Source organism: Pinus tabuliformis, chromosome 4_1 (assembly GCF_031772625.1).
Source record: "Pinus tabuliformis cultivar Carrire ecotype Pingquan chromosome 4_1, CPIR1, whole genome shotgun sequence".
Classification (NCBI taxonomy): domain Eukaryota; kingdom Viridiplantae; phylum Streptophyta; class Pinopsida; order Pinales; family Pinaceae; genus Pinus; species Pinus tabuliformis.
The window spans coordinates 653,211,873-653,238,531 of record NC_142303.1 but is presented as its reverse complement, the minus strand read 5'-3'; the positions used below and the strand labels follow the sequence as shown (position 1 = coordinate 653,238,531).

The window sequence follows — 26,659 nt, the reverse complement described above, 5'->3', positions numbered from 1 at the left end:
ATAATTTAACCAGAGACCCAATATAAGTTACAGGGTCATCATAGCCGAAGACATAATTACACAGTGCCTGGAAGACAATGAGGTCGAAGCCCTAAGACCCTCGATTATAGACCCAACGCGAATGACAAACAACAAAAAGCTCGAGACAGGCAAATAAGAGGAGTAACATGGCACGACCCTACTTGTTACAGTGTACAAGTATCAGGACAAGAGACCAGCGACTAGAGATGCTCGACGTCCACCTGCAGTGACCACAAAACAGGGCATCATCAACTAGGTAAAGAAACACTAAACGAATTGAAAAGAAGAGACGAGGGTTAGCAGAGTATCTAATCACTAGAGGAGCCAAGCTCATGCAGGTAGAGAAGCCGTGGACTAGGTGACAGTCGCCATAGCAACCCCTGCTCACAAGGAGCAAAAACAATCAATACCAACAAAAAAAAAAAACAGAACTGTAAATAATAGACAAAGGTCTTAACTTTATGGAATTGCCGAATAGGAGTTGAGGGTTGGGTCACCCCGTGACCATAGCCTAAAAAACCCAACAAATTGACAGTTAAACAGTGGAGCAATCACCCCGAGAGATGAAAGCATAAAAAAAACCACATATAGGACCGACGAACAGAGAAGGACCATGACCACAGCCAAGCCATAACACCATAGAGACGAGAAAGCCAACGCACAGTCGAGACCCACAGCTATAAGAGCAGAGTTCATAACCAGGGTTTGTAGATAGATACCCTCACGAAGCGCCATCAAACCCTCATAGAATACAACCAAAACTAGTGACAGAGAACCCTCTCGATAGAGCAGTGGAGTGCTGGAGCAAGTGACCGAATGAGTGAGGTTAGGGTTTTGAGAGTAAGGTGTAGTGGTGGGAGAAGTGGAGCCCGAGGACAGGACAACTGTCCTCACCACATTAAAAGCCAATACCATATCATTGAACACATCATCAATGCAATCAAAAGCCAAAAATATCAACCATAATCATATATTAATTATTGACCATAAGACATCAGGGTTGGCCCCATGAATTTTGGTATCAGAGCAAGTTAAGATTAATTTTTTTTTTTTTTTTTATACTCTAAATGGAAGTCAAAAGAAGGGGTCATGGGAGAGCTATTCAAAGAGTAGCAGATGAAGGATTGAGAGAGGAGATTAGGATCCCGAGTACCCATTTTGTGGTAGTAGAAGCAGGAAGGAGAAGGGATCCGAAAGGAGGAGACGATAGTGGGGAAGAAGCTGCAACTATGATAGATGGATCAGATGAGGAAGGACCTGAAATCAGGTTGTTAAAATTAGTTTTGTTGGCTAGTAGTAAGCCAAAGCCTAAGATTTCAAACTATGATGGTAGTTTGTCAATAGAAGTATTGTTGGACTGGATTAGTGAGTTAAACAAGTACTTTGAATGTGAGGAGATCAGCGAAGATAGAAAAGTTAAATTCATTGCCACCAAGTTGAAAGGACATGTGGCCTTATGGTGGGATAGTGTCCAAGTAAAGAGGAGAAGATCAAATAAACAACCCATTAAAAAATGGACCAGAATGGTAGCCAAAATGAAGGGTATGTTTTTGCCCAAAGATTGTTAGATTTCTCTGTATCGACAGGTGCAAAATCTGAAGCAGAAGGGAATGACTGTGAAAGAGTATACCGAAGAATTTTGTCAGGTGAAGCTGAGAGCAGGTTACATGGAGGACACCCAGAAAAAAGAGCAAGGTTTGTAAATGGCCTAAGGGTAGAGATATTGGACGAGATAAGTATTATTTCTCCAAAAACCATAGAGGAAGCATACCAGAGTGCCTTGAAGGCAGAAGAGAATATCACTAGGAAACAAAATGCCAGAAGAGGACATGGATCTGGAAGAGGGAAAGGACAATCCTTTGGCAGAGGTAGAACTACCAACCACAGTGAAGAAGGTAGCAATTCAAAGACCTCAGGTACAATAAAAAAGGAAGGTAGCACCAGGGGAGGAAGGCCATACAAGCGAGGAAGAGGTAGTGGCAGAGGCAGAGGAGCTGCCTACTAGTGTTACAAGTGCCACAAGTGGGGGCACAAATCCTTTGAGTGTCCTGAAGGTGAATAGGCTAGATAAAGAGCAGTATATGTTGCTCAAATAGAGGAAGCAGAGGCACCACCCCAAGAAGTAGAGAATTTACCAGAGACAGGAGAGGCCTTAGTCTTGAATAAGGTACTGCTAAAATCGACAAAGGAGACAGCTGGCCAAACCAAAAGAAAGGAATTATTCCAGATTGTGTGTAAGTCACATGGAAAATGCTGCAAACTGATTATAGACAGTGGAAGCATTGATAATCTAGTTGCTACAGAGATGGTGGAGAAGTTGGGTTTGAAAAGGTTGAAGCACCCCACTCCCTATAAGGTGTCTTGGTTACAGAAAGGACATCAACTACTAGTTGATAAATAGTGTGAGGTGGAGTTCCATATTGGCAAGTATAGGGACAAGGTAACTTGTGATACTATGCCTATGGACGTGTGTCATATTTTGCTAGGTATACCATGGTAGTATGACCGAAAAGTGGTTCATGATGGAAAGAAAAACTGCTACAAGTTTTTCAAGTATGGGATTAAGCATACACTTGTACCCATCAAGGAAGAAGAAACAACAGAGACTAGTGGAGCCAAAGCGCTGCTGATGGGAGGAAAGGAAATTTTAAAATAGATTGAAGATAATGAGATAAAGTATGCCGTTGTAAGGAGTTCAAGAGCAGTGTTGTTACATACTGAAATTTCTGACTTACTTGAAGAAATTTAGGATTTGTTACAGGAATTCAGCGATATTATGGTGGATGATTTACCAGATAGGTTACCACCCAAGAGAAGTATCAATCATCACATAGATTTCATTCCCAGAGCTAGTTTACCAAACGAATCTGATTACTGGATGAGTCCTAATGACAACGAAGAGATTAGGAAGCAGGTACAGGAATTGCTGGACAAAGGATTGATATGGGAAAGTTTAAGTCCCTGTGCAGTTCTGACAGTTTTAGCTCCCAAGAAAGGAGGAGAGTGGAGGATGTCTACTGATTCAAGGGCCATCAATAAAATTACCATCAGGTATAGGTTCCCATTACCACGGATGGATGACATGATGGACTGCTTGAGTGGAGCAACGTATTTTTCGAAAATAGATCTAAAAAGCGGATACCACCAGATTAGAATAAGAGAAGGGGACGAATGGAAAATAGCTTTCAAAACCAATCAAGGCCTATATGAATGGCTGGTGATGCCATTTCAGTTGAGTAACACCTCTAGTACTTTCATGCGCCTGAGGAATGAGATGTTGGAGGAGTTCATTGGGAAATTCGTAATTGTGTATCTTGACGATATACTGATTTTCAGCAAGACCAAGGAAGAACATTTTCGACACAGTAGATATGTTCTGGAGAAGTTGCGGCAATATAAGTTACTGATAAATTTAAAAAAATGTTCTTTCTTTCAAAAGGAGTTAGTCTATTTGAGTTTTGTGATTTTAGAAAATAAGCTGAAAATGGACCCAGAAAAAGTTGCAGCTATAATCAACTGACCATCCCCTAAGAGTCTGTTCGAAGTTTGTAGTTTTCACGGGTTGGGAAGTTTCTATTGCAAGTTTATAAAGAATTTTAGTGGGATTTGCGCACCTATGTTAGATACCATCAAAAAGGCAAGTTAGCCTTTCCATTGGACTGAAGCTACAGAGAAAGGTTTCCAGATATTGAAGAAGAAGATTATTGAAAGGCCAATTTTAAGATTGCTTGATTTTAACAAACTTTTCCAAGTTCGTTGTGATGCCAGTGGTACATCCATTGGAGCCGTACTCAGCCAAGAAGACAAACCAGTAGCTTACTTTATTGAAAAATTAAATGAAAGTAGGTAGAAAGACACGTCTTATGACAAGGAGTTTTATGCTGTCATCCAAGCCTTGAAGCATTGGAGACATTATTTGTTGGGTAATGAGTATGTCTTGTTTTTGATAATTCTGCATTACAGTATGTTATGCAGCAACATAAGTTGAATCATAAACATGAAAAATGGGTTGAGTACATGCAGAGTTTTACATTCGTATTGAAGCATATCAGTGGTCAAGCCAAAAAGGTAGCAGATGCACTAAGCATAAGAGTTTTACTCTTGCAAGACAACATGATAAAAGTGTTTGGTTTTGAACACCTGAACGACTTGTATCAAATAGATGCAGATTTCAAGGAGGCTTATGAAGCCTGTCAAAATCCCTTATTGAGGAATAATAGTCCATGGCTGGACTATAACTTACATGAGGAGCTGCTATTCAAGGGAGGACAACTATGTATTCCAAAATGTTCGATGAGGGAGAACATCATCCGGGAAAAACATAGTGGAGGTATAATAGGATATTTCGGCATTGATAAGTCCTTGAATCAGCTCAGTCATTTTTATTACCAGCCGAAGATGTGAAAAGACGTGCAGTGTTATGTAACCAGGTGTAAAGTGTGTCAGTTGGTGAAAGGACACAGTCAGAACATGGGATTGTACACACCATTGCCTATTCCAAGTAGACCGTGGGACTCAATCAGTTTGGACTTTATCTTAGGTCTGCCGAAAAACACAGTAGGGTTTTGACTCCATCATGGTGGTGGTGGACCGGTTCTCCAAAATGGCACATTTCATCCCTTGCAGGAAAACCAGTGATGCCACTCATGTAGCACACTTGTTTTTCACTGAAATTTTCAAACTGCATGGGCTGCCCAAGTCCATTGTTTTCGACAGGGATGTGAAATTCACAAGGCATTTCTGGTGCACCTTGTGGAAAAAGCTGGACACACAGTTGAATTTTAGCTTCACTTATCACCCACAGACCGATGGGCAGACGAAGGTGGTGAACAAGATCTTGGGAAACCTACTACGGAGTCCAGTTGGGGAAAATTCACAGATGTGGGATCGTGTACTTGCCTAAGTGGAATTTGCTTTCAACGATTCACCAAATCGAAGCACGCGAAATAGTCCTTTTCAGATCTTGTATGGTATGCATCCTCACAGAGTGCATGAGTTATGAGATCTGGGACAGTTGGAAAGAAGGAATGCTGATGGGGAAGATTTCGCAAGAATAATAAACGACCTACATGAGCAGGTGAAGTCAAAGTTGCAGGACAACAGTCAAAGGTACAAACAGAAGGTAGATCTAAAATGAAGGGAGGTACAATTTGACATAGGGGATGAAGTCCTGGCGTATCTGCGCAGAGAAATATTCCATAAGGGCGAATACAATAAGTTAAAATTTAAGAAAACTGGACCTTGCAAAATTCTGCATAAGGTTTCTGCAAATGCCTATGAGCTATAATTGCCTCTAAGTATAGGCATATCACCTATCTTTAACGTGGAATTTTTTTTTCCATATACTGCCAGTCCTGAAGACGACAGTTTGGCACAGCCAAATTGGGATACCTAGAAAGGAAGTAGTTCGTGGATGAGACAAATGCCTTCAGCTCAGCCACTTGAGATCAAAGGAGTCCTGGATACACAGGTGGTCAGGCAGACTCGAAGAAAAGAGTACCTACAGTACCTTGTCAAGTGGAAGAACTGTCCCATTGAGGACATTTCATGGCTTGACGCAGGTCAGATACAACTTGTAGGGTATTCTATCGAGGAGCTCATGGACCGAAGCCATGAATTTTCATTTACCTCGGAAGCCCGATGCAGGAGCATCCAGCTAAGGGAGATCATGACTGGAGTATTTGTCTTAGTAGACTAGAGAAGTTTTCAGTTAGTTTTCTAAGTCTCATTTAAATTTTTAGTTAACAACATTTAGGATTTTATGTCAAGTTTAAGGTTGTCCCAACCCACTGTTTTATTTTCAATACTGTTTTTTTTTTTTTTAATTTATTTTTTTAGGTTAACTTTAGAGTTTAAACAAGGATGAACAGTTATCAAAGAATAATTAAAATGTAATTGCTGAAACTTTTAAGTAACTGTACAGTGAACTTATTAAAGGAAAAAAAAAGTTAAAAACTGTAATCATCCATCATAGTACGAAATAAACAAAATTATACATTCATTTTGAAAGCAAGCGAGAATCTAAGTCCATGTCCATTGCAACATAAAATTATTTTCTTCCTATCTAAATAATTAAATTGAGTTCATTTCATGACAGTTGCCAAGAACAAAAAACTGAGTTCATTTCCTAACAGTACATAGAACAAGTAATTATTGACAGAGGCGAGTCAAATTCCATCAATTGACAGAAAGGTTTTTGCAAAAGAAACAAACACAGTCACAGCAAGAAAGCAACCAACATCTATAGGTACCAAACATCTAACTATTTCTTTCTTTTCAAAATCTGCGTATATATATATATATATATATATATATATATATATATATATATATAGAGGTATCAAAATTTACAGTCCAAGTCATAGACAAAGTTACGAACCAATTGCAAGACCGAACAGTGAGACGGTGATCCAAAACCCCAAGACTATAATTTAACCAAAGCCCCAATATAAGTTATAGGGTCATCATAGTCGAAGACATAATTACACAATGCCCAGAAGATAGTGAGGCTGAAGCCCCAAGACCCTCGATTATAGATCCGACAGGAATGACAAACAACAAAAAGATCGAGACATGCAAACAAGAGGAGTAACATGGCACAACCCTACCGGTTAGAGTGTACAGGTATCAGGAGAAGAGACCAGTGACCAGAGAGGCTCGACGTCCACCTATAGTGACCACAAAATAGGCCATCAGCAACCAGGTAAAGAAACCCTAGACGAATTGAAAAGCAGAGACGAGGGTTAGCAGAGTATCTACTCACCAGAGGAGCCAAGCTTGTGTAGGTAAAGAAGCCATGGACCGGGTGATAGTCGCCAAAGAAACCCCTGCTCACAAGGAGCGAAAAAAATTAATACCAACAACAAAATGAAACAGAACTGTAAATCATAGACAGAGTTCTTACCTTTGTGAAATTGTCGAACAGGGGTTGAGAGCTGGGTCATCCTATGACCATGGCTTGCAAAACCCAATAAATTTACAGTTAAACAGTGGAGCAATCACCCAGAGAGTCGAAAGCATAAACAAAACCACATACAATACTGACGAACAGAGAAGGATTGTGACCACAGCTAAGCCATACAACCATAGAGATGAGAAAGCCAACGCATAGCCGAGACCCACAACTACAGGAGCGGAGTTCATAACCAGGGTTTGCAAACAACTGCCATCACGGAGCGCCATCAAACCCGCATATACTACAAACAGAACCAGTGATAGATAACCCTCTCGACAGAGCAACAGAGTGCTGGAGAAAGTGACCGAATGAGTGAGGTTAGGGTTTCGAGAGTAAGGTGTAGAGGCGGGAGAAGCGGAGCCCGAGGACTAGACAACTATCCTCACCACATTAAAAGCCAGTACCATATCATTAAACACATCATCAATGCAATCAACCACCAAAAATATCAACCATAATCATATATTAATTATTGACCGTAAGACATCAGGGCTGGTCCCATCACAGAGGCTATGAATAAGGAAAACAATTCCTAACTCCTTTGTTTGTTTATCCATGTTCGTCTATGGACTGGTGCACCTTTTTAATTTTGAACCCAGGGGGTCCTGAGCGTTGATTTTAAAATTTCTTCCACTCTCAACTTTTCATATATAACACTACATCTATGTTTTCAAAGATTTATGCGGTTGTATTATCTCTTAGGGAACTACAGTTATGCCGGGACTGAATATATTGTTTAATATTTCTTTTATTATCTCGTTAACTATTCTGGAGTTATAGTATGTGGTTTTCATAATAAATTTTCGTTAATTTATTCTCGCAATTTTATTTATTTTTAAATACATATAATATATTGACAATAAATCATTATATTTCTTCCTTTTTTCTGATAGTTTTGGTAAAAATTAAAAAGCCTTAATGGGAAATTGTACATGCTTTAAATTGATCTAATCTTTTTTTAACTACTTCCTCTACAAGGAACAATATACGATCAACTAGATATGGGATTGTGCCTAGCGGTTGGACTCCTAAGCCTGATAGCTTTGGAACTAACGCACTTAGGTACAACAATGATAGTCTTTACTATTTTTTTTTATTGTGGGTATTCACTAGACGTAAAGAAGCAAGAACTACTACTAATGACTACAGTGAAGCATTGTAACAGTAATTCTTTTTTAATTTCCGTAAATGAATCTTTCAATAAATTCAAATTCAAAATCAGTATTTTAGCAGTGTAACAATATTTTTCATAAATTAAAACTGTTCTGGATGTAAACTATGTTTAGAGAATTGAAGGAGTTGAAAAGAATATATATCAGAAACAAGAATACATATAAAAAACAGAAACAGGAAATCAGAAATATGAATAAATATATTTACCACTACTCAATCTAGTATGTTGTGCTACAACAGAGACTGCCCCGAGCCGATGCCAGTTGCATACACGCAACAATTATAAATATTGGGGAGCCGGACAATTTATAAAGATAGCAGAAAAATAAATGAGCACTCAACTGAGAAAAACAAAGCATCACTTCTTGTTTAAATATTTTATAAAGGACCATTCTTAAACCAATTGAATTGCCTTGATAGCCATGTTATAGTTATCAAGACTGAATGCCCATGTTACAAACATACCCAATCGGACACTTCAATCATTTCGATTACCTAAAGTGCGACATGACCAACGGCAAGAGGGATTCAACTCTTTGCACTCCCACTAATCATAGTCATCGATTACCTATTCACACAAAGAATATTCATCGATCAATGGATCCTTACCATTTATTAAAAAAAAAAAATTCCACAACCCCAAATGCACCTTGAGTTGAAATAGTATGCCTATGGGTGCATTACGTGCTCATGGGATTAAGAACTTTATGCACCAAAAATGAGTAGCCAAAAGGAAATGTTGATTGTGATATTATGTTTAGTTATATTGGGTTCTATCAATAACAATAAGGTTGGAATTTGGATTCCTCTTTATCTCTCGGGCAAACCTTTCTTCTTCTTTTTTTTTGGTTTTGCTTCCCATCAAAGAGTTTTTTATTTAACATTTTTCTTTCAAGAGTGATGTTTTGATAATAAATTATTTTTTTTTTAGAAACGGATATGGATTTGTATTAGATAGTGGTCAAAATTCCTTTCACCGGTTACAATAGATCAGGCATAGCCCTTAAACTTTCTTCCACTAACTGATCATAGGTCCCAAACTTTGGAGATCCACAAATTTTACTCAAGACAAGAGAATCTATCTCCATTATTTTTCCTATTTTAAAAGTGCAAACAAACAGATTCAGGATAATGCGGTAAAACATAAGATTATTTTATGGTATGGAGTCCCACTCCTCCATTCCGTCTTTCAGGAGCGAGCCAGCTGGAAGAGTCACCACCCTGTTGGCTTCCAAATCAGCATCTTTGTTGTTCCCCCTCAAAACATGATGGATGTTTGCAGTTTGGAAAAATTTCACTAGAATTCTGATTCTTGAAATCACTCTTGCCAATCTAATATATGTACGTGAAGAATCCTCCAATAGGACTTTGATAATTGACTGAGAATCTCCTATTATATTGAAATCTAAAATACCAGAGGCCTTGGCTTGTTTGAGTCCTTGAAGAAGAGCCAAGGCTTCTGCTTGCATGCTGGTGGTTTGTCCTAATCCCCAAGCGAACTTAGTCACAAGTCTGCCCTCCTTGTTCTTTATCACTCCTCCTGCCCCAGCCAATCCGGGATTGCCTTTCACTGCCCCATTGAAGAATAGAGAGTATCTGGCTTACCTGTTGAGCAGATCATATAGTTCATTCTCCTTCCTTTTGAATTGCCACTCTTTTGTATCTTTGTGTTGCCTTGTTTCTCCAGAGAATTGGACATCCATTGAGGCACCCCAATCTAAGTCTTGCTCTCTTAGATTTGAGTCCGACAGATGTTCCCCCAGACTTTCCTTCCATAGATTTTTAATTTTGATGACGGTGAAATGCGGATTTAATCTTTCATCTCTGAAGACTCTTCTATTTCTCTCTAGCCATATATGCCAGCAGATAAATTTCGGCAAGGAGAGCCATGCTGCTTTGAAACTTTTGTTTTAGGGAGCGATTCTAGGTAGAAGCTTCGCCAGTTTGCAAACAAGTTAGAGATGGACGTAGGTAAGATGAATTCTATTTTCCAATGGCTGAAGAGGTTCTGCCAGATCTCTTTTGCGTATTTTCAGTCCAAAATAATGTGCTGGCATTTTCTTCACTGTCACAGCACAAATGGAAACGAGAGGGACCTTGAAATCCTTTCTTCTTCAATTTGTCTTCTGTTAAGATTCCTTTGTGGCATAACAACCAGCATAATGTGTCAACTTTTGGCATGGATTTGTAATTCGAGAGACCCTTCCACACAGCAGGGTCTGGAGGGACGTGGGGAAAGTCTTGAAGGCTTTTATACCCCTGCACTACTGTGTACAGACCTGGGGCGGCTCCCCAACCACGTGCGTCCTTCTTTCCAACGTGTAGAGGCGCCTTACCGTTTAGCAGCGTGAGTAAGAGGTCGCGTTCTTGATTCAACTCAGGAGGAATAGGCGGCAGACTCAATCGCAGCTAGTTGTTGCCATCCCACAACAAGATGTCCCAAAGAGAAACACATCCTGCTCTTTCCAGCCACAGTCGTAGCACATGCAGAGAGGTATAGCTCGATAAAGGGGGATGCATCATAATGCTGTCGTCCCATATTCTGATTTCTCTGCCGTTTCCAGGAATCCAATACACTCTGTCTCTGATTAGAGGAGCTGCTTTGTGGCAGAGTTTGATCAATTGCAATCCTGAGGTGGGCAGTGAGGATTCCAAGCATCTTTTTCGCTTCCCCAAGAAATAATTCCTCCATAGAGCTCTTTGAGCCCATCCTGGTTGAGGACCAATGATTCTCCAGAAAATCTTAGCTCCCATGGCTGTGTTTTGAAGGCTGAGATCTTTGAAATTTAGGCCTCCTTCGTTCTGAGGCTTACAGACTTTCTCCCAGCGTACCAATGGGATTTTCCTGTCATTGAGATTGCCACCTTTCCAGAAGAATTTGTGAATGAAGGCTTCCATTTTCTTGATGATGCCAATGGGAGCCAGGGCTACAGAGAATTGAAAGATGGGGAGACTACTGAGAACAGATTTGATGAGGACAGTTTTGCCGGCAAGGTTAAGCCATGAGAATCCCCATGCTTGAATTTTGGCCTTGAATTTATCCAAAAGAGGGATCCAGTCTTTGGTGTAAACTAGTTTTCGAAAGATAGGAAGGCCCAGATAGGTAAAAGAGGTCCAATTGAGGGAGGTAGAAAAGCTAAGGATTCTGGTGATGGCCGAAAGAGAGGAGGCAGAGATATTCCAACAAAAAACTTTGCATTTACCTTTGTTCAAATAGCTGCCTGTAGCTTCGCTGTAATCGTCCAGAACCTCCTTGAACTTTAAGGCTGTTCTGACGATGGCAGCCCCTAACAATAGGGTGTCATCAACAAACAAGGTGTGATTTACATTTTTTACCCTTCTAGCTATGTTGAGACCCAGGATCTCTTGATCAACCAATTTCTGGTCAAGATAGAAACTCAGGACAGAAACATGGAGGACGAAGAGAAGCGGGGATAGGTTGCAACCTTGCCTAAGCCCTCTGGAAGCTTTGAAAAAAACCAGCTGCTCTACCATTCACCAAGGGAGCGATCCAGGGGTCGACAACACAAGCCCAGATCCAATTGATAAAGCCCGTGCCAAAGCCAAATTTATGCAAGACTTCCCAAAGAAAGCTAAGTCTGACTCGATCGAAGGAATTTGCCAAGTCTAGTTTGATTACCATACCTTTCTCTTTGCGAAGTTGGCTCGAATGAATCGCCTCTTGCACTAGAATGAAATTGTCAGTAAGTTGTCTCCCCTGAACAAACCCACCTTGATTTTTCGGAATGATGGCTGGGAGGATGCCTTTAAGCCTATTTGCAATCACCTTTTTGATTATTTTATAGCCAATGTTGCAAAGAGAAATAGGGCGGAACCGATTGAAATCTTTAGCGCCCTTTTATTTGGGTATGAGGGAAATAAAGGCAGAGTTAGTGCTGCCCCCTATTTTCTGACAATTTTGAGATTTCAAGACCATTTTGTAGAGATATTTCTCCACAATCTGCCAACAAACTTGAAGGAATCTTGCAGTGAAGCCATCCGCGCTTGGGGCTTTGTCAGGCTCCATGTCAGAGAGAGCATCTTTTATTTCTTTAATATAGATCTTAGCTTCTAGGTGCTGATTCATTAGAGGGGAGATCATAGAAGGAACCGCTTCCAGAAATTTAGAGTTTGGGTCAGTCATTCCCTCTTCTCTGTATAGATTTTTAAAGTGATTGAATGTTGCTCTCTTTATGCTCCCAATGTCTTTGTGAGTCAAGTTTCCTTCTTTGCTTTCTGCAATAGAATTGTAGCTCCCTCTAGCTGGAGCTTGTTTATGTTGGCATTATGATACATATGTTGTACTTGATGGCAACCCACTCATCTCAGATGATAAATTATAGTTCAGCAAAGTTCACGCACTTTCATGAAGATAAAGGTTTCTTTCATGTAGAGAAAAGTTCACGCACTTTCATGCAGAGAAAAGTTTTCTTCATGTAGAGAAAAGTTCACGCACTTTATGCAGAGAAAAATTTATTTCATGTAGAGAAAAGTTCACGCACTTTTATGCAGAGAAAAGTTTATTTCATGTAGAGAAACGTTCACGCACTTTTATGCAGAGAAAAGTTTATTTCATGTAGAGAAAAGTTCACACACTTTCATGCAGAGAAAAGTTCCCTTCATGCAAGAGAAAAATTCACACAATTTCATGGTTATTTCATGGTATTAGTCCGACAGTTTTTGATCCTATGGTTTTGGTCCGTGGTATTGCATCCAAAAGTGTTGATCTCACGCACTTTCATGGTTGGTTCATGGTATTAGTCCGACAATTTTTGATCCTATTGTTTTGGTCCGTGGTATTGCATCCAAAAGTGTTGATATCACACACTTTCATGATTGGTTCATGGTATTAGTCCAACAGGTTTTTGATCCTATGGTTTTGGAACATGGTATTGTGGAAGGCCTAAGACTATAAAACAGGAAGGAGATCATTTGGCAAAGCATCATCGAATGAATTGAATATCTAATAAGTGCTAGATCTGAAATATTAGTGATTGGGTTATGGTGTAGATCTGGATATGAATGAAGGAGGAACCTTAGCACATAAAGAAGGATAAGTTCTATTGATGGGTCATAATCTTTAAGCTTGAATAATAGTATCTTTGTATGATTTTGATATGTTATATGAGGTGCATGCTTGATCTATAAATCTGACAATCTGGGTTAATTAGTGTCTGAATATTTGAAAGAATGAATTATCCTTTATAGATCTGCACGCAGGTTTCAGGTTGTTGATGTAGCGTATATATTTAAATTATGATCTAGCTACCTCTGTTTATTGCTGCAGTATTCTGGGTTCAGAATTTGGTGTGTGGTTACCGTTATTATGTTCTGGGTACAACTGTCAGAGAAGTGTTTACTTGATTCAGTGCTAATTGGGAAAATGAGATTGTTTGATGCAGATATACTTGATGATTGATTGATGTTCATGGATCCAGTCTGAAAATCTATGAAACGTGGTCCCTGGAAGAAAGAGAAGGTTGTAGCCTTCAGTAGGCTAGCACCTACGTATTAATATCTTGGCTAGTATAAGAGCTAAGGGGGTTGTAGCTCCCTTCTAGGAGAATCTGGAGAACGAGAGAGGGTTGTAGCTCTCTGCAGGTTGCAGCCTGCATACTGGTAAAGGACTGCACTAGTACATTTTACAAGGAAGTTTCTAATTGCAGCAGGTGGTTTTCACCCACATTGGGTTTACACCTTATATCTTGTGTTCTTGTTTGTGATTTTCCTCTGCTCTGTTTTACTGTTTCTGGTTATTTGATTCTGATACACAGATTAATAATCAACATCTGAAAGACAAAGTAAATAATAAGTTTGCATTGTATATGGGGGTTTCCTTATACATAGTTGCGTATATACGCGGTTTTAATTAACTGAAGTAGCGTATATCATCTGGATTTGGAAAAGGAATATTTGACTTGATAATACTGATTCACCCCCCCTCTCAGTATTATTTCCAACAATTGGTATCACAGCAGGTCCTTCTGAAGAAGCTTGATCGCTTGGAGGAAGATCCATCATCATGAGAAACTACGAGAAAGAAGCATCTATTAGGCCACCGATTTTTGGTGGGACAAACTTCGTATATTGGAAGGTAAGAGTTACTGCCTATCCTTAATATCTTGGTACAGAAGTCTGGGATATCATAGATACAGGTTACTCTTTTCCATCAGCAACTCCTACAGATCCGGCTGAGAAGAAGAAATATGAAACAAATGCAAAGGCAGTCAATACCTTATTAGGATGTCTATCTCAATCAGAATTCGTCAAGGTTATGCAGTATAAATCCGCAAAAGAAATATGGGACAAGATTGTTTTAAGCTATGAAGGAGATGAACAGGTAAAACGAGCAAAACTTCAAACCCTCAGAATTCAGTATGAAAATCTTAGAATGCACAGCGATGAAAGTGTGGCTAACTATTTCCTTCGTGTAGATGAGATTGTTAATTGTATGAAAAACTTGGGTGAAGAAATAAAAGAGGTTGTTGTGGTTGAAAAAGTTCTAAGATCTTTGTCCCCTAGGTTTGAATCTAAAGTTTCTGCAATAGAAGAAAAAGAGAATCTACGAAACCTTAACATGTCACAACTGCATGGGATTCTAACTGCTTATGAAATGAGGAAAGGAGGACCATTAGACAGAAGAGAAGCTGTCTTTAAGGCCTCAGGCAAAGGAGACTACTATGAGTCAAGACATGTGTCAGAAGAAGAGGAAGAATCAAATTTTGTCAAAAACCTTCAACGGGGTGTTGGAAGATTCTGTGGTAAGTTACCTTTCAAATTCTTTCCTTGTGGAAGAGTCGGTCACTATGCTGCCAAGTGTCCTCATAAGGAGAAGATTGACAAATGGAAGGAACCTGTTAAATGGAACAAGAAACATAATGTAACCAAGAAAAGTTACTACACTCATGAAGACAGTGATGGACTATCAAATAGTGACGAAGATGAACGAGGTAATAATTATAAACTTTTAATGGCTTTTGAAGATGATGATTACATGGATGATATAGATGCAGATGGTCTTTATGAAGATATTTCTAATATCAAAATTTGTTTAGAAAAGAAAAATGTGATTATTGATTCTCTGCAATGTCAATTGGCTGAAAGGGAAAAACATCATGAAAAATTGGAATGTGAAATTGTGGGTCTTAGAAAAGAGATTGAGAAAACTAAAGCTCTTAATCTTAGATTTGTTAAAGGATTTGAAACTCTAGATGAGATTATCAATGTGCAGCGTTCCCCACTAATCAAGACAGGTCTAGGATATAATGAAGACGCATCTCAAGCATAGAAACCATCCACCTCAAAAGGTTATCTTGATGCAACAAGGAGGAATGAACAAAAGACCAATGGAGATCACCAGGTAAAACAGGGACGATTTACATCAAGAATAAACAAAGACTACTAGGTAAATCGGGGGCAATCTACCTTAAGGATGAACCAAAGCTACAACCAACCATAGGTAAAATCTTCTCAATTTGCCGCAAGAATGGATGACAATAGAAACTACAATCATTTGGCCGGTCAATTTGATAATCGCAGGAGTTTCTTCAATGGCCAATGTTTCTCTTGCCATAACTTTGGCCACAAAGCATCTCAATGTGTTGCCTATAAGACAATCATGACTAGAGAAGCTCAAAAACAAAGAATTATGACTGGGATCACGAAAAGGACCTATAACAATTTTTCCGCCCTTGAAAATGAAATTGAATGTTCTATTTGCAATAACTTCGGTCATGAAGATTCTGAATGCAGGAGCAGGTTTCGGCAGACAACTCAGAAAGAATAAGCCTCAAGTGCCAGAACATGGAGAATGAAGGAACCACAACCAGAAAGATGTGGGATAGCTTTTTATGCAGAAGGACAGGAAAATCAATGGTACATCGACAGTGGAAGTTTGAAGCATATGATAGGTGATAAAGAAAAACTTCAATCATATAGTGCTTTAGAAAAGGGAAAGAAAGTTTCTTTTAGATATGATACCCCTGCAGTCATAAAAGGAAAAGGCACTGTTCAGTTGAAAGAAAAGGTCAAAGCTGGAAATGTTTTGTATGTTGATGGCTTGAAGCATAATCTACTGAGTCTCAGTTAGATGTACGATCAAGGAACTGAAGTAATATTTTGATCAAATGGAAGTAGTGTTCGTGATCTTGATACAAGAAAAACAGTGATCAAAGGCATAAGAACTCCAAATAATTTATACATATTTGAATAAGGACAAAAACAATGCTATTTGAGCAAGAAGGATGAACACTGGTTATGGCAGCGAAGGTTGGGGCATCTAAGTTTTTCACAGATAAGGAAAGCATGCAAATACCAGGCAATTCGTGGTCTTCCAGAGATCAGAATTCAAGACAATACAATATGCAAACCATGTCAGTTTGGTAGGCAAACCAGAACTAACTTCCCTGAGAAGGAAGGATCAGCTAGCAGGCCTCTTGAACTAGTCCATACAGATGTATGTGGTCCATTTAGGACAAGGTCACCTCGAGGAGAAGAATACTTTATATTATTCATTGACGACTTCTCAAGGATGGTTTGGATATGACTTATGAAGCACAAAGATGAAGCATTCGAAAAATTCAAATCTTTCAAAGCCTTGGCTGAAAACGAATCAGATCACAAAATTAAGTGCCTCAGGTCTAACAGAGGTGGGGAGTTTACCTCAAATGAATTTTTCGATTTCTGTGAAGAACATGGAATAAGAAGGGAATACTCTACAGCTAGGACTCAACAAAATGGAGTGGTGGAAAGGATGAACATAACGGTTCAACAAATGGCTCGTGCTATGCTTGATGATTCTGGAACTCCTGCAAAACCTTCTGGGGTGAAGCTGCATTTGCTGCGGTTGTTATTCTCAACAAAACAAATGTTCGAGTGAACAACACTCAAATTCCTCATGAGCTCTGGTATGGTGAGACTCCTTCAGTAAAAAATTTCAAAATTTTTGGAAGTAAATGCTATATTAAGAACAATTATGAACAACTTGGAAAACTTGAACCTAGAGCATATGAAGGCATTCTCCTTGGTTATTCTCCCCACATCAAAGCATATAAGTGTTACAATAAAAGACTTGGAAGAATTGTCGACAGCATTGATGTAGTGATTGATGAAGAAGGAAACATTCCTAGGCAAGTAAATTATGAAAATATAGAAGAGGATGAAGACTACCCTTAAAATCAGACTGATGATGAAGAAGAACCTCAAGAGGCACCAGAGGAATAGATAAGGATCTAATAGAAGACTCCATCCAGGTACGTTCAAAAGAATCATCTAGAATCTCAAATTTTGGGGCAGAAAGAGGTAGGTATACAAACAAGAAGAACAATTGCAGAAGCCTCAAGCTATTTGGCATTGCTCTCCACCACTGAACCACAAAATGTAAAAGAGGCATGCAAATATGAATGCTGGGTCAAGGCAATGGATGAAGAACTTGAGCAGATCGAAAAGAATAACACTTGGGAGTTAGTTCCTAGACCAAAAGATAAGAATGTCATAGGGACAAAATGGATTTTTAAAAACAAGTTGAATGGAAATGGGGAAGTGATTAGAAACAAGGCCAGACTTGTTTGTAAAGGGTATGCTCAACAAGAAGGTATAGACTTTGAGGAAAATTTTGCTTCTGTTGCTAGACTTGAGGCCATCTGAATGTTCCTTGCTCTCTCAAGCTTTCAGAGGTTCAAAGTATTTCAAATGGACTTGAAATCAGCCTTTCTGAATGGAGACTTAGAAGAAGAAGTGTACATTGAGCAACCAGATGGTTTCATTCTTGGGAATGATCCAAATCTTGTATGCAGACTAAAAAAAGGCTCTCTATGGTCTCAAACAGGCTCCAAGGGCTTGGTACTACCGTTTGGACAAATATCTTCATCAACAAGGTTTTGCAAAAGGATCAACATATAGCAATCTTTCTATAAAAATTGAAAATGACAAATTGCTAATACTTGTTGTGTATGTAGATGATATTATCTTTGGCAGCAATGAAGAAGCTATGAGTCAAAGCTTTGCCATGGTGATGCAGAAAGAATTCGAAATGTCTTTTCTTGGAGAACTGAAATATTTTCTTGGATTGCAAATCCAACAAAATGAAGGCGGTATCTTTTTGTCTCAAACCAAGTATCTCAAGCAGATCTTGAAGAAATATGGCATGGAAGATTCAAAACCAGTGTGTACCCCTATGGTTACAGGATGCAGCCTCAGTGCAAATGATGAATCTGCAGCAGTGCATCAACCAACCTATAGATCCATGATTGAAAGTCTTCTTTATTTGACAGGTACTCGACCAGACATCATGCATGCAGTGGGAATAGTTGGAAGATTTCAAGCAAATCCTAAAGAAACCCATCTTCAGGCAGTAAAGAGAATTTTCAAGTATCTTCAAGGAACTCAAAACTGTGGCTTATGGTATCCTAGAGATATAGATCTCACTCTACATGCTTATACAGATGCAGATTGGGCTGGAAGTGTGGACGACAGAAAGAGCACAAGTGGTGGAGCATTCTTTATGGGTTCCAGATTAGTGTCTTCGTTCAGCAAGAAACAAAGTTCGACTGCTTTATCTACAGCTAAAGCGGAATATGTGGCTGTTGCATCTTGTTGCACTCAACTCCTTTGGATGATGCAAACCTTGCAGGATTTTCAAATCACTTGTACACCACCTATCTCCATCTTATGTGATAATACAAGTGCAATCAGCGTTTCAAAGAACCCAGTCATGCATTCAAAGACCAAGCACATACCGATCAAGTACCACTTTCTCTAGGAACAAGTGTTGGAACAAAAGGTCAAGTTGGAATATGTTTCCTCTAAGGAACAAGTTGCTGATATACTCACCAAACCACTGCCCAGGGAGACATTTGAATACCTCATACAGAAGCTGGGAGTAGTTGATGCATCATCTTTCTGTTAAAATTTGTCTAAGAAAATGGGTGTACGCGATTTGTCTAAAGAGGATCCGCGTACATACGCCGGTTTGTGCATAGACAGTTGCATATATGGAGGCTTGATGGATATTGGTAGGGACAGGCTCTGGTTGAAGATAGTCTGATATGAGTCTAACAGAGACCATCTAGCACAGTTTCAGGGGGAGCAGATAAACTTCTAATGATGCATTGTTGGCATTATCTTAGAAGCTTTTGGTTCTAGTTCACAACTGTTGTTGGTTTCAGGTGGAACAAAGGCAGAGGAAGAATAGAAGGAAATCAGGGTTGCTGATCTGAATGGTGATTGTCAGATGTTGCTGCTATCAGTTATTGGTGACTTTCATAAGTCTTTCTCTAGATATTTCGTCTCTATGTCATGTATCTCTTTTATGGTGTCAAGGTCATGTAACGGCCTATCTTGGTTTCCCCACTATGCCTGGGATGAAGATGTAATGTTCTTGTTTTATCATGTGTAAACTTTTGATGTATCCCCACTTGGTTGGGAAATGGATGTATGTATGAGTCCTTGGTGATAGGAAGGTCATTTATGATAGAGTCATGTTCTTCTTGTAAAACATCTTTTTGCAGACCTTGCTTATAGTCAGGGGGAGCATGAACAACACACTTCAGCAGAGCAGAGACTTCAACATGTACTCAGAGGAAGCATGGACAGAGTGGTACACCTTGGCATATATAAAGGGGGAGCTCATTCAGAGATTTCAACAGATACTTAGGGAGAGTATGGGCAACAGAATGTTTCTCTAGGAAAGAGATTATCTTGGTTTGCCATTTTCCCTTGATGTCAAAGGGGGAGAGTGATTGGTTGTTATTGCCATCAAGTCTAAAGGGGGAGATTGTTGGCATTATGATACATATGTTGTACTTGATGGCAACCCAGTCATCTCAGATGATAAATTATAGTGCAGCAAAGTTCACGCACTTTCATGAAGATAAAAGTTTCTTTCATGTAGAGAAAAGTTCACGCACTTTCATGCAAAGAAAAGTTTCCTTCATGTAGAGAAAATTTCACGCACTTTTATGCATAGAAAAGTTTATTTCATGTAGAGAAAAGTTCACGCACTTTTATGCAGAGAAAATTTTATTTAATGTAGAGAAAAGTTCACGCACTTTTATGCAGAAAAAAGTTTATTTCATATAGAGAAAAGTTCACGGACTTTCATGCAGATAAAAGTTCCCTTCATGCAAGAGAAAAGTTCACGCACTTTCATGGTTAGTTCATGGTATTAGTCTGACAGTTTTTGATCCTATGGTTTTGGTTCGTGGTATTGCATCCAAAAGTGTTGATCTCACGCACTTTCATAGTTGGTTCATGGTATTAGTCTGACAGTTTTTGATCCTATGGTTTTGGTCCATGGTATTGCATCCAAAAGTGTTGATCTCACGCACTTTCATGGTTGGTTCATGGTATTAGTCGAACAGTTTTTTGATCCTATGGTTTTGGACCATGGTATTGTGGAAGGCCTAAGACTATAAAACAGGAAGGAGATCATTTGGCAAAGCATCATCGAATGAATTGAATATCTAATAAGTGCTAGATCTGAAATATTAGTGATTGGGTTATGGTGTAGATCTGGATCTGAATGAAGGAGGAACCTTAGCGCATAAAGAAGGATAAGTTCTATTGATGGGTCATAATCTTTAAGCTTGAATAATAGTATCTTTGTATGATTTTGATCTGTTATACGAGGCGCATTCTTGATCTATAAACCTGACAATCTGGGTTAATTGATGTCTGAATATTTGAAAGAATGAATTATCCTTTATAGATCTGCACGCAGGTTTCAGGTTGTTGAAGTAGCATATATCTTTAAATTATGATCTAGCTGCCTCTGTTTATTGCTGCAGTATTCTGGGTTCAGAATTTGGTGTGTGGTTACTGTTATTGTGTTCTGGGTATAACTGTCAGAGAAGTGTTTACTTGATTCAGTGCTAATTGGGAAAAGGAGATTGTTTGATGCATATATACTTGATGATTGATTGATGCTCATGGATCCAGTCTAAAAATTTATGAAACGTGGTCCCTGGAAGAAAGAGAAGGTTGTAGCCTTCAGTAGGCCAGCACCTACGTACTAATATCTTGGCTAGTACAAGAGCTAAGGGGGTTGTAGCTCCCTTCTAGGAGAAGCTGGAGAACGAGAGAGGGTTGTAGCTCTTTGCAGGTTGCAGCCTGCGTACTAGTAAAGGACTACACCAGTACATTGTCAAAGGAAGTTTCTAATTAAAGGAAGATAGAGACGAATTGCAGCAAGTGGTTTTCACCCACATTAGGTTTCCACGTTATATCTTGTGTTCTTGTGTGTGATTTTCCTCTGCTCTGTTTTACTGTTTCTGGTTACTGGTTATTTGATTCTGATACACAAATTAATAAACAACATCTGAAAGATAAAGTAAATAATAAGTTTCCATTGTATACACGGGTTTCCTTCTACATAGTTGCGTATCTACGCGGTTTTAATTAACTGAAGTGGCGTATATCATCTGGATTTGGAAAAGGAATATTTGACTTGATAATACTGATTCACCCCCCCGCTCAGTATTATTTCCAACAATTTATGAAAGAAGGCGGAATTTCTATCTCCCGCTTTAAGCCATAAGCTCCTAGATTTTTGTCTCCAGTGCTCTTCCTCCAAAAGGCAGGCTCTGTGGAAGGTTTGCTGTAGCTCGGCTTCCTTATCTAACACTTCTTTAGTAACTTCTGCATCCTCACTTTGAGCATGATGCTGGGTAAGTCTGTCCTGGGCTTGCTTTCTCTCATTAGTAGGGGAGGGGAGAGTTTTGGCCCATGATTTAAGAACTATTTTCAGTCTTCTAAGCTTTTCTTCCCAAATGAAGAAGGGAGAACCCTTCACTGGCAATTTCCAACTGTCCTGAACCATATTCAGGAACTCAATATCCTTGACCCACAAAGGGTTGAATCTAAAAGGTATGGGGCCAAGAACCTTGTGAGCCAACATTTCAAGCATAATAGGCTTATGATCAGAAACACTGCAAGGGAGAATATGCAATCTGGATTCTAATCCCAAGAAAAGAAAAGACTCTGCATCAAACATCTATCAAGTCTAGCAGCAATATGACCAGGGCCTATTCTTTTATTGGACCAGGTGTACTTACCATTTTCTGTGGGAATATTGAGCAGATCCCAGTCCTGCATGATATCCTCCACCCACTCCCTTGCTGGGTCCCTTACGATTGCGCCTCCTCGCTTTTCCTCCATGCACAAAGTGAGATTTAGATCGCCCACAATAATGATGTTTTCCAGGTTCTCAGACTCCAACAGATGTTTGATGGAGTCCCAACACTCCCTTTTCTCCCCTAAATTTACTGGTACGTAGACATTAAAAAGGTAGAATGTCTCCCTCAAATCCACCGATTGTAGCTTCAGGAACAGCCAATCGGTATTTTGGATCTCAGAGACCAACCTATACTTGAGAGGATTCCAAAGAGAGCCCAGCCCCCCAGAAGCTCCTCGTGCTGAAATTGCTTGGGCTCTACTTCCCTTCCAGATTTTTTTACTGGTTTAGAGAAACTCATTGTCCTCCATTTTGGTCTCCTGGATCAGAAGAATATCTGGGGCTTCTCTTTTAATAAGACTTCTCGTTGCTTCTTCTTTCGCTTTACTCCCCATTCCTCTGCAGTTCCAGGAGACAATATTCATCATTTAGTATTATGGTGATGGGCTCCCTTGGAGCCTTGATGCTGATTTCTTGCCATCTTCGGCTTTTTAGCAAGCAACCTCTCCAGGGTTGGTTGGCTACCCTGTAACTTGTCCTTGTATGTTTCTTCCTCTCTTTTCTCACGATCTGTTTTACGTCCTCTTGTGGATCTCCTTACAGAGGTTTGGGTGTCACCTATTTCTTCTGAGTCTTGGTCCTCTTCCTCAACTTCGACAGGGGTTCCTTTTGAGCTTTCTGCAACATTTGTGTCCTTGGAAGAAATAGGCGGATTACCTTTTTCTGGAGACACTGCTTTTTGGACCACGACTTCATGTGTGTCCTCTGGCTATGAGCTAAGAGGATCGGACTTGTTTTCTGGAGTAGGCTTGGTTTGGATCTGCTGGGAAGAGGCCCGGTGAGGACATTTACTATTGGTGCCTCTCGATTTCTATGACTTGAAAGAAGTCTTGGATCGTTTAACTTGGTTCCAGCCGTCATCCTTCCCTTGCACAACTTCATTGTTGGTCGGGCAACTTCTGGCGAAGTGGCCATAAACATGGCATTTCCGGCATTTGAAAGGAAGCTGTTCATAGTCGAGCTTCTGCACATGTGTCCAACTTCCAACATTGATTTTTATGGCCTCTGGCAGCCCCACTTCCAGATCTACTTCTACGTAGACCCTGTCACAATCGTATTGATCCTTATTATTCGCTCGATCTATGAATTTCCCCAGGGCATTTCTAATGTGCGTCAAAGAATCCCGATTCCAACAATGAACTAGGAGATTTGGAAGCCTAACCCACACCGGGACTGCTTTGGGGACATCTACTGCTGGATCGAAGTACGGAGTCCATTTATTCAGGTACAAACCCTGAGGGCCCATGAAGTAGGGGTCGTTTCAAAATATCAGATCTTTATCATCCTTTGAGGTGAATTCAAAGAGTAAGAATCCTCTCCCTAGAAAGTATGAGGTAACACTTTCTTTAATCAATGGCGCCCAGTTTCTGTTGACCCAGCTTTCGGTGGTTTTGGGGGATGGCCATAGTCTAGTGAACTGGCCGATGAGAGCTCACTCGGACAAGGACAATGCCACCTGAATCGGGGTTTCAGGAGGGAGGGAGATCTCAGGTATATTGTCCAATTTTTTAACAAATTTCGCAGCTTCAAAGATCTTCTTCTTTGGGAGCCCTGCCAAAAGCCTTTTGAAAGCCTCAGCTGAAGAGATCAGCGGGAGAGAAGATGGAAGAGACGGCTGTGGAGTGCCCAGCACCTCCATGGGTGCAAACCCTAGGGAACAGGCCTGTCAACAAGCAGGAGCAGCTCAATCCTCCATGAACAAGGCCGACCGCAGGATGTAAAGGAGCCCCAGGCGGACACGCCCGTGAGGATTAGGGCGGATGAGGGCAGGCACACTCGCGATCTGCACAGTGTGTGAGATGCAGGTCTCGGGGGATTGTAGGGCGGGAGCTGAGGCGCTCTCGTAGTAGCTCAGCTCAAAAAATTTCCAGAAAAAAATTAACCTTTTTATTAATAAAGGTTTAATTAAAAAAATACTCTTCAATAACATAGTTATGTTGAATAATTTCACATATTTATCATAAGGAAAAAAACCAAAGTGACTATAACACACAAATGACATATTGAATCTTGAAACTTGGTTTGAAATTGCATGAAACAATTAGGAACAAAGTAAAACTATTGAATGTTATCAAGAAATCAAAAGTAAATTAATTAATATGTTTTATGTTATTATTTTCATAATCTAATATATATACTATTGGATATAAAGATAAAGTGAACATTTGACAATATATATGTTAGCATTGTTTTGGATCATGGGATATACACTAATATTAAGAATATTGAATGCATAGTATCTAAACATTTAAAAAAATAAAAAAAATAAACTTATAACATATGGACATTATGGATCTCTTAACATCATGTTATATGATTATGTTACATTTTCTTCCTTCATTATTTTTTTTATAACCCAAATGAATTGCAACTAGGTTAGTCTCATAATTGCGTGACACAAGGTCGATTCTAGATGCTACCACTATTCCTCGAGGGGTGTGTGACATGTCTTCCTCCTTGCATATATGATCATCACTGGGGGATTAAACCTTAGATCTCTTACTTTGTACGATTTCACATCTCTTTGATCACCAATTGAGTTGTCCCTAATACATTTCCTCCATTACTACATTCCCATAAAGAAAATACTTATAAGAATTAAATGTCTTAAAACAAGCTCTGGTCAAATCCTTCCTTCTGTTTATCACTAAAATTTAGCAAAATCAACATAGATATATTATTGTACATATATATAAACAACTAAACCTATATATAAACAAAAAACCAATGTGTATCAAAGTAACATGGAATAAAATCATAACATTGAATAACAACCAAAGAAAGAAGAAGACTCAAAATGGAAGGAAACACAAGAATTCATCTATGCCTAAGGCTACATGCTAGTAATTTGACAGTTCTAAATGGTCCTTCTTAGCATGTTGAGGTATAATGAGATTTCCATTATTGTGAAATATTTTTTCATAATAATGCTTCTAATAGGGTTTTTGATACTTTTCTTTTGTCTTGTGCTACTTCATTATTTTTTAATACTTAAAATTGCACTTAAATGGTCTCTCGGAGGTCCTATTGGTACTTCTTAGAATGTTGAGGTATAATGAGATTTTAATCATTGTGAAATATGTTTTCATAATAATTATTCTAATAGGGTTCTTGATACTTTTCTTTTTCCTTGTGCTACTTCATTATTTTTTAATACTTAAAAATGCACTTAAAATGTCTGTAAGAGGTCCTATTTGTTGTTGTGCATTTGGAGGAAATATTGTTAAGATGGTGACTAGGTTCTTAGACATCTTTAAACTGCAATTATTAAGTATAATATATTGAGTAACCATTATTTATTTAAAAAAAAAAGGAAATTGAGTCCTAGTAATCACCATATTCGTTTACAAGCTTCCTTCAAACTAACCCCCACTTTTTACCTCTTTTTTCTTGAAAAGTTTATATACTATTTTATTGGAAATTAACATCTATCTAAAATGAGCTTGCAAGTTGTGAATCCTTAACCCAAGAGGCTACCTTTGAAACATATCTCGGATGTAAAAAACAATTGATTACAGTGAGAGAGAACACATTTATACACTTTGAATTACTTTGAGACCCAAGAAGTTGCCTTGGAAACATTTTTGGGATGTCAAAAATAGGAAGGAACTATCTATTGATTTTGACAATTCTAGGCACTTTCTTCAAAAAAATTAAAACAAAGTCTACATGAAACCTAAAAGCACACAAACCCAAACTCATCAAAATAAAAGCCTCCTAGTTCAAAAAAGAGGACAAATTTTTATTTTTTAGTAAAATGAGTAGTAGATGAGCAAAGTAAAGAGAAATGAGTAAGAATTTTTATGTAGGATTTTCACAGTGAGTGGAAAAATGGTGTTGTATCAACAAATTGAGCAAAGTAAAGAGAACTCAGTAAGAATTTCTATGTAGGATTTTCACACTAGGAGGAAAAATGGTGTCATATCTACAAAATGTTGAAAGAATAGATGCATCAAGTGTAACTCCAACTTCAACTGGTGAAAGTGTGATTCTATGAGCACCTTTGGTGAATTTTATTATTTCTTCCCACCAATCATTTTATATGTCTAATTCAATTTCATTATTAGAAAATACAATTTTAAACCATATGTTTTGGTTAAAGGAAAATATAAAAATCACAACCAAATGAAAAAATAGTATAAATCTAGAAATAGAATACTGTAACACCCCTCCCTTGTGTACTAAATTATTGTAAACCTAAGCTAAGTTAAAGTTAGGTGTGATATCCTCCCTTGCGTGTTAAAAGTTTGTAAACCTAAGTTGAGGAAAGCTAGGTTTGA

At 38.9% G+C, this 26,659-nt stretch overlaps 2 protein-coding genes across 2 annotated transcripts; one reads left to right on the top strand and one right to left on the bottom strand.

The window, feature by feature from the left end:
• The first annotated feature begins 1,835 nt into the window (after nt 1-1,835).
• On the top strand, nt 1,836-4,425 carry LOC149177763 (uncharacterized). Its single transcript, XM_089421879.1, has 4 exons — nt 1,836-1,937; nt 2,783-3,072; nt 3,790-3,832; nt 3,985-4,425. Exons 1-4 carry the CDS (start codon nt 1,836-1,838, stop codon nt 4,423-4,425), a joined length of 876 nt encoding a protein of 291 aa, XP_089278005.1.
• Nucleotides 4,426-23,190: 18,765 nt separating this feature from the next.
• On the bottom strand, nt 23,191-23,625 carry LOC149177762 (uncharacterized). The gene has a single exon (XM_089421878.1). The coding sequence runs from the start codon at nt 23,623-23,625 to the stop codon at nt 23,191-23,193; it is 435 nt and encodes a 144-aa protein (XP_089278004.1).
• Between the last annotated feature and the right edge of the window lie 3,034 nt (nt 23,626-26,659).

Bases quoted from the DNA above. Each gene is read 5' to 3' on its own strand.
- LOC149177763 (XM_089421879.1), top strand. From the start codon at position 1,836: ATGCCAGAAGAGGACATGGATCTGGAAGAGGGAAAGGACAATCCTTTG. The intron at 1,938-2,782 runs GTACAATAAAAA...GATTTGTTACAG, and splicing joins TAGCAATTCAAAGACCTCAG to GAATTCAGCGATATTATGGT. The intron at 3,073-3,789 runs GTATAGGTTCCC...TTGTGATGCCAG, and splicing joins ATCAATAAAATTACCATCAG to TGGTACATCCATTGGAGCCG.
- LOC149177762 (XM_089421878.1), bottom strand. From the start codon at position 23,625: ATGGGCCCTCAGGGTTTGTACCTGAATAAATGGACTCCGTACTTCGAT.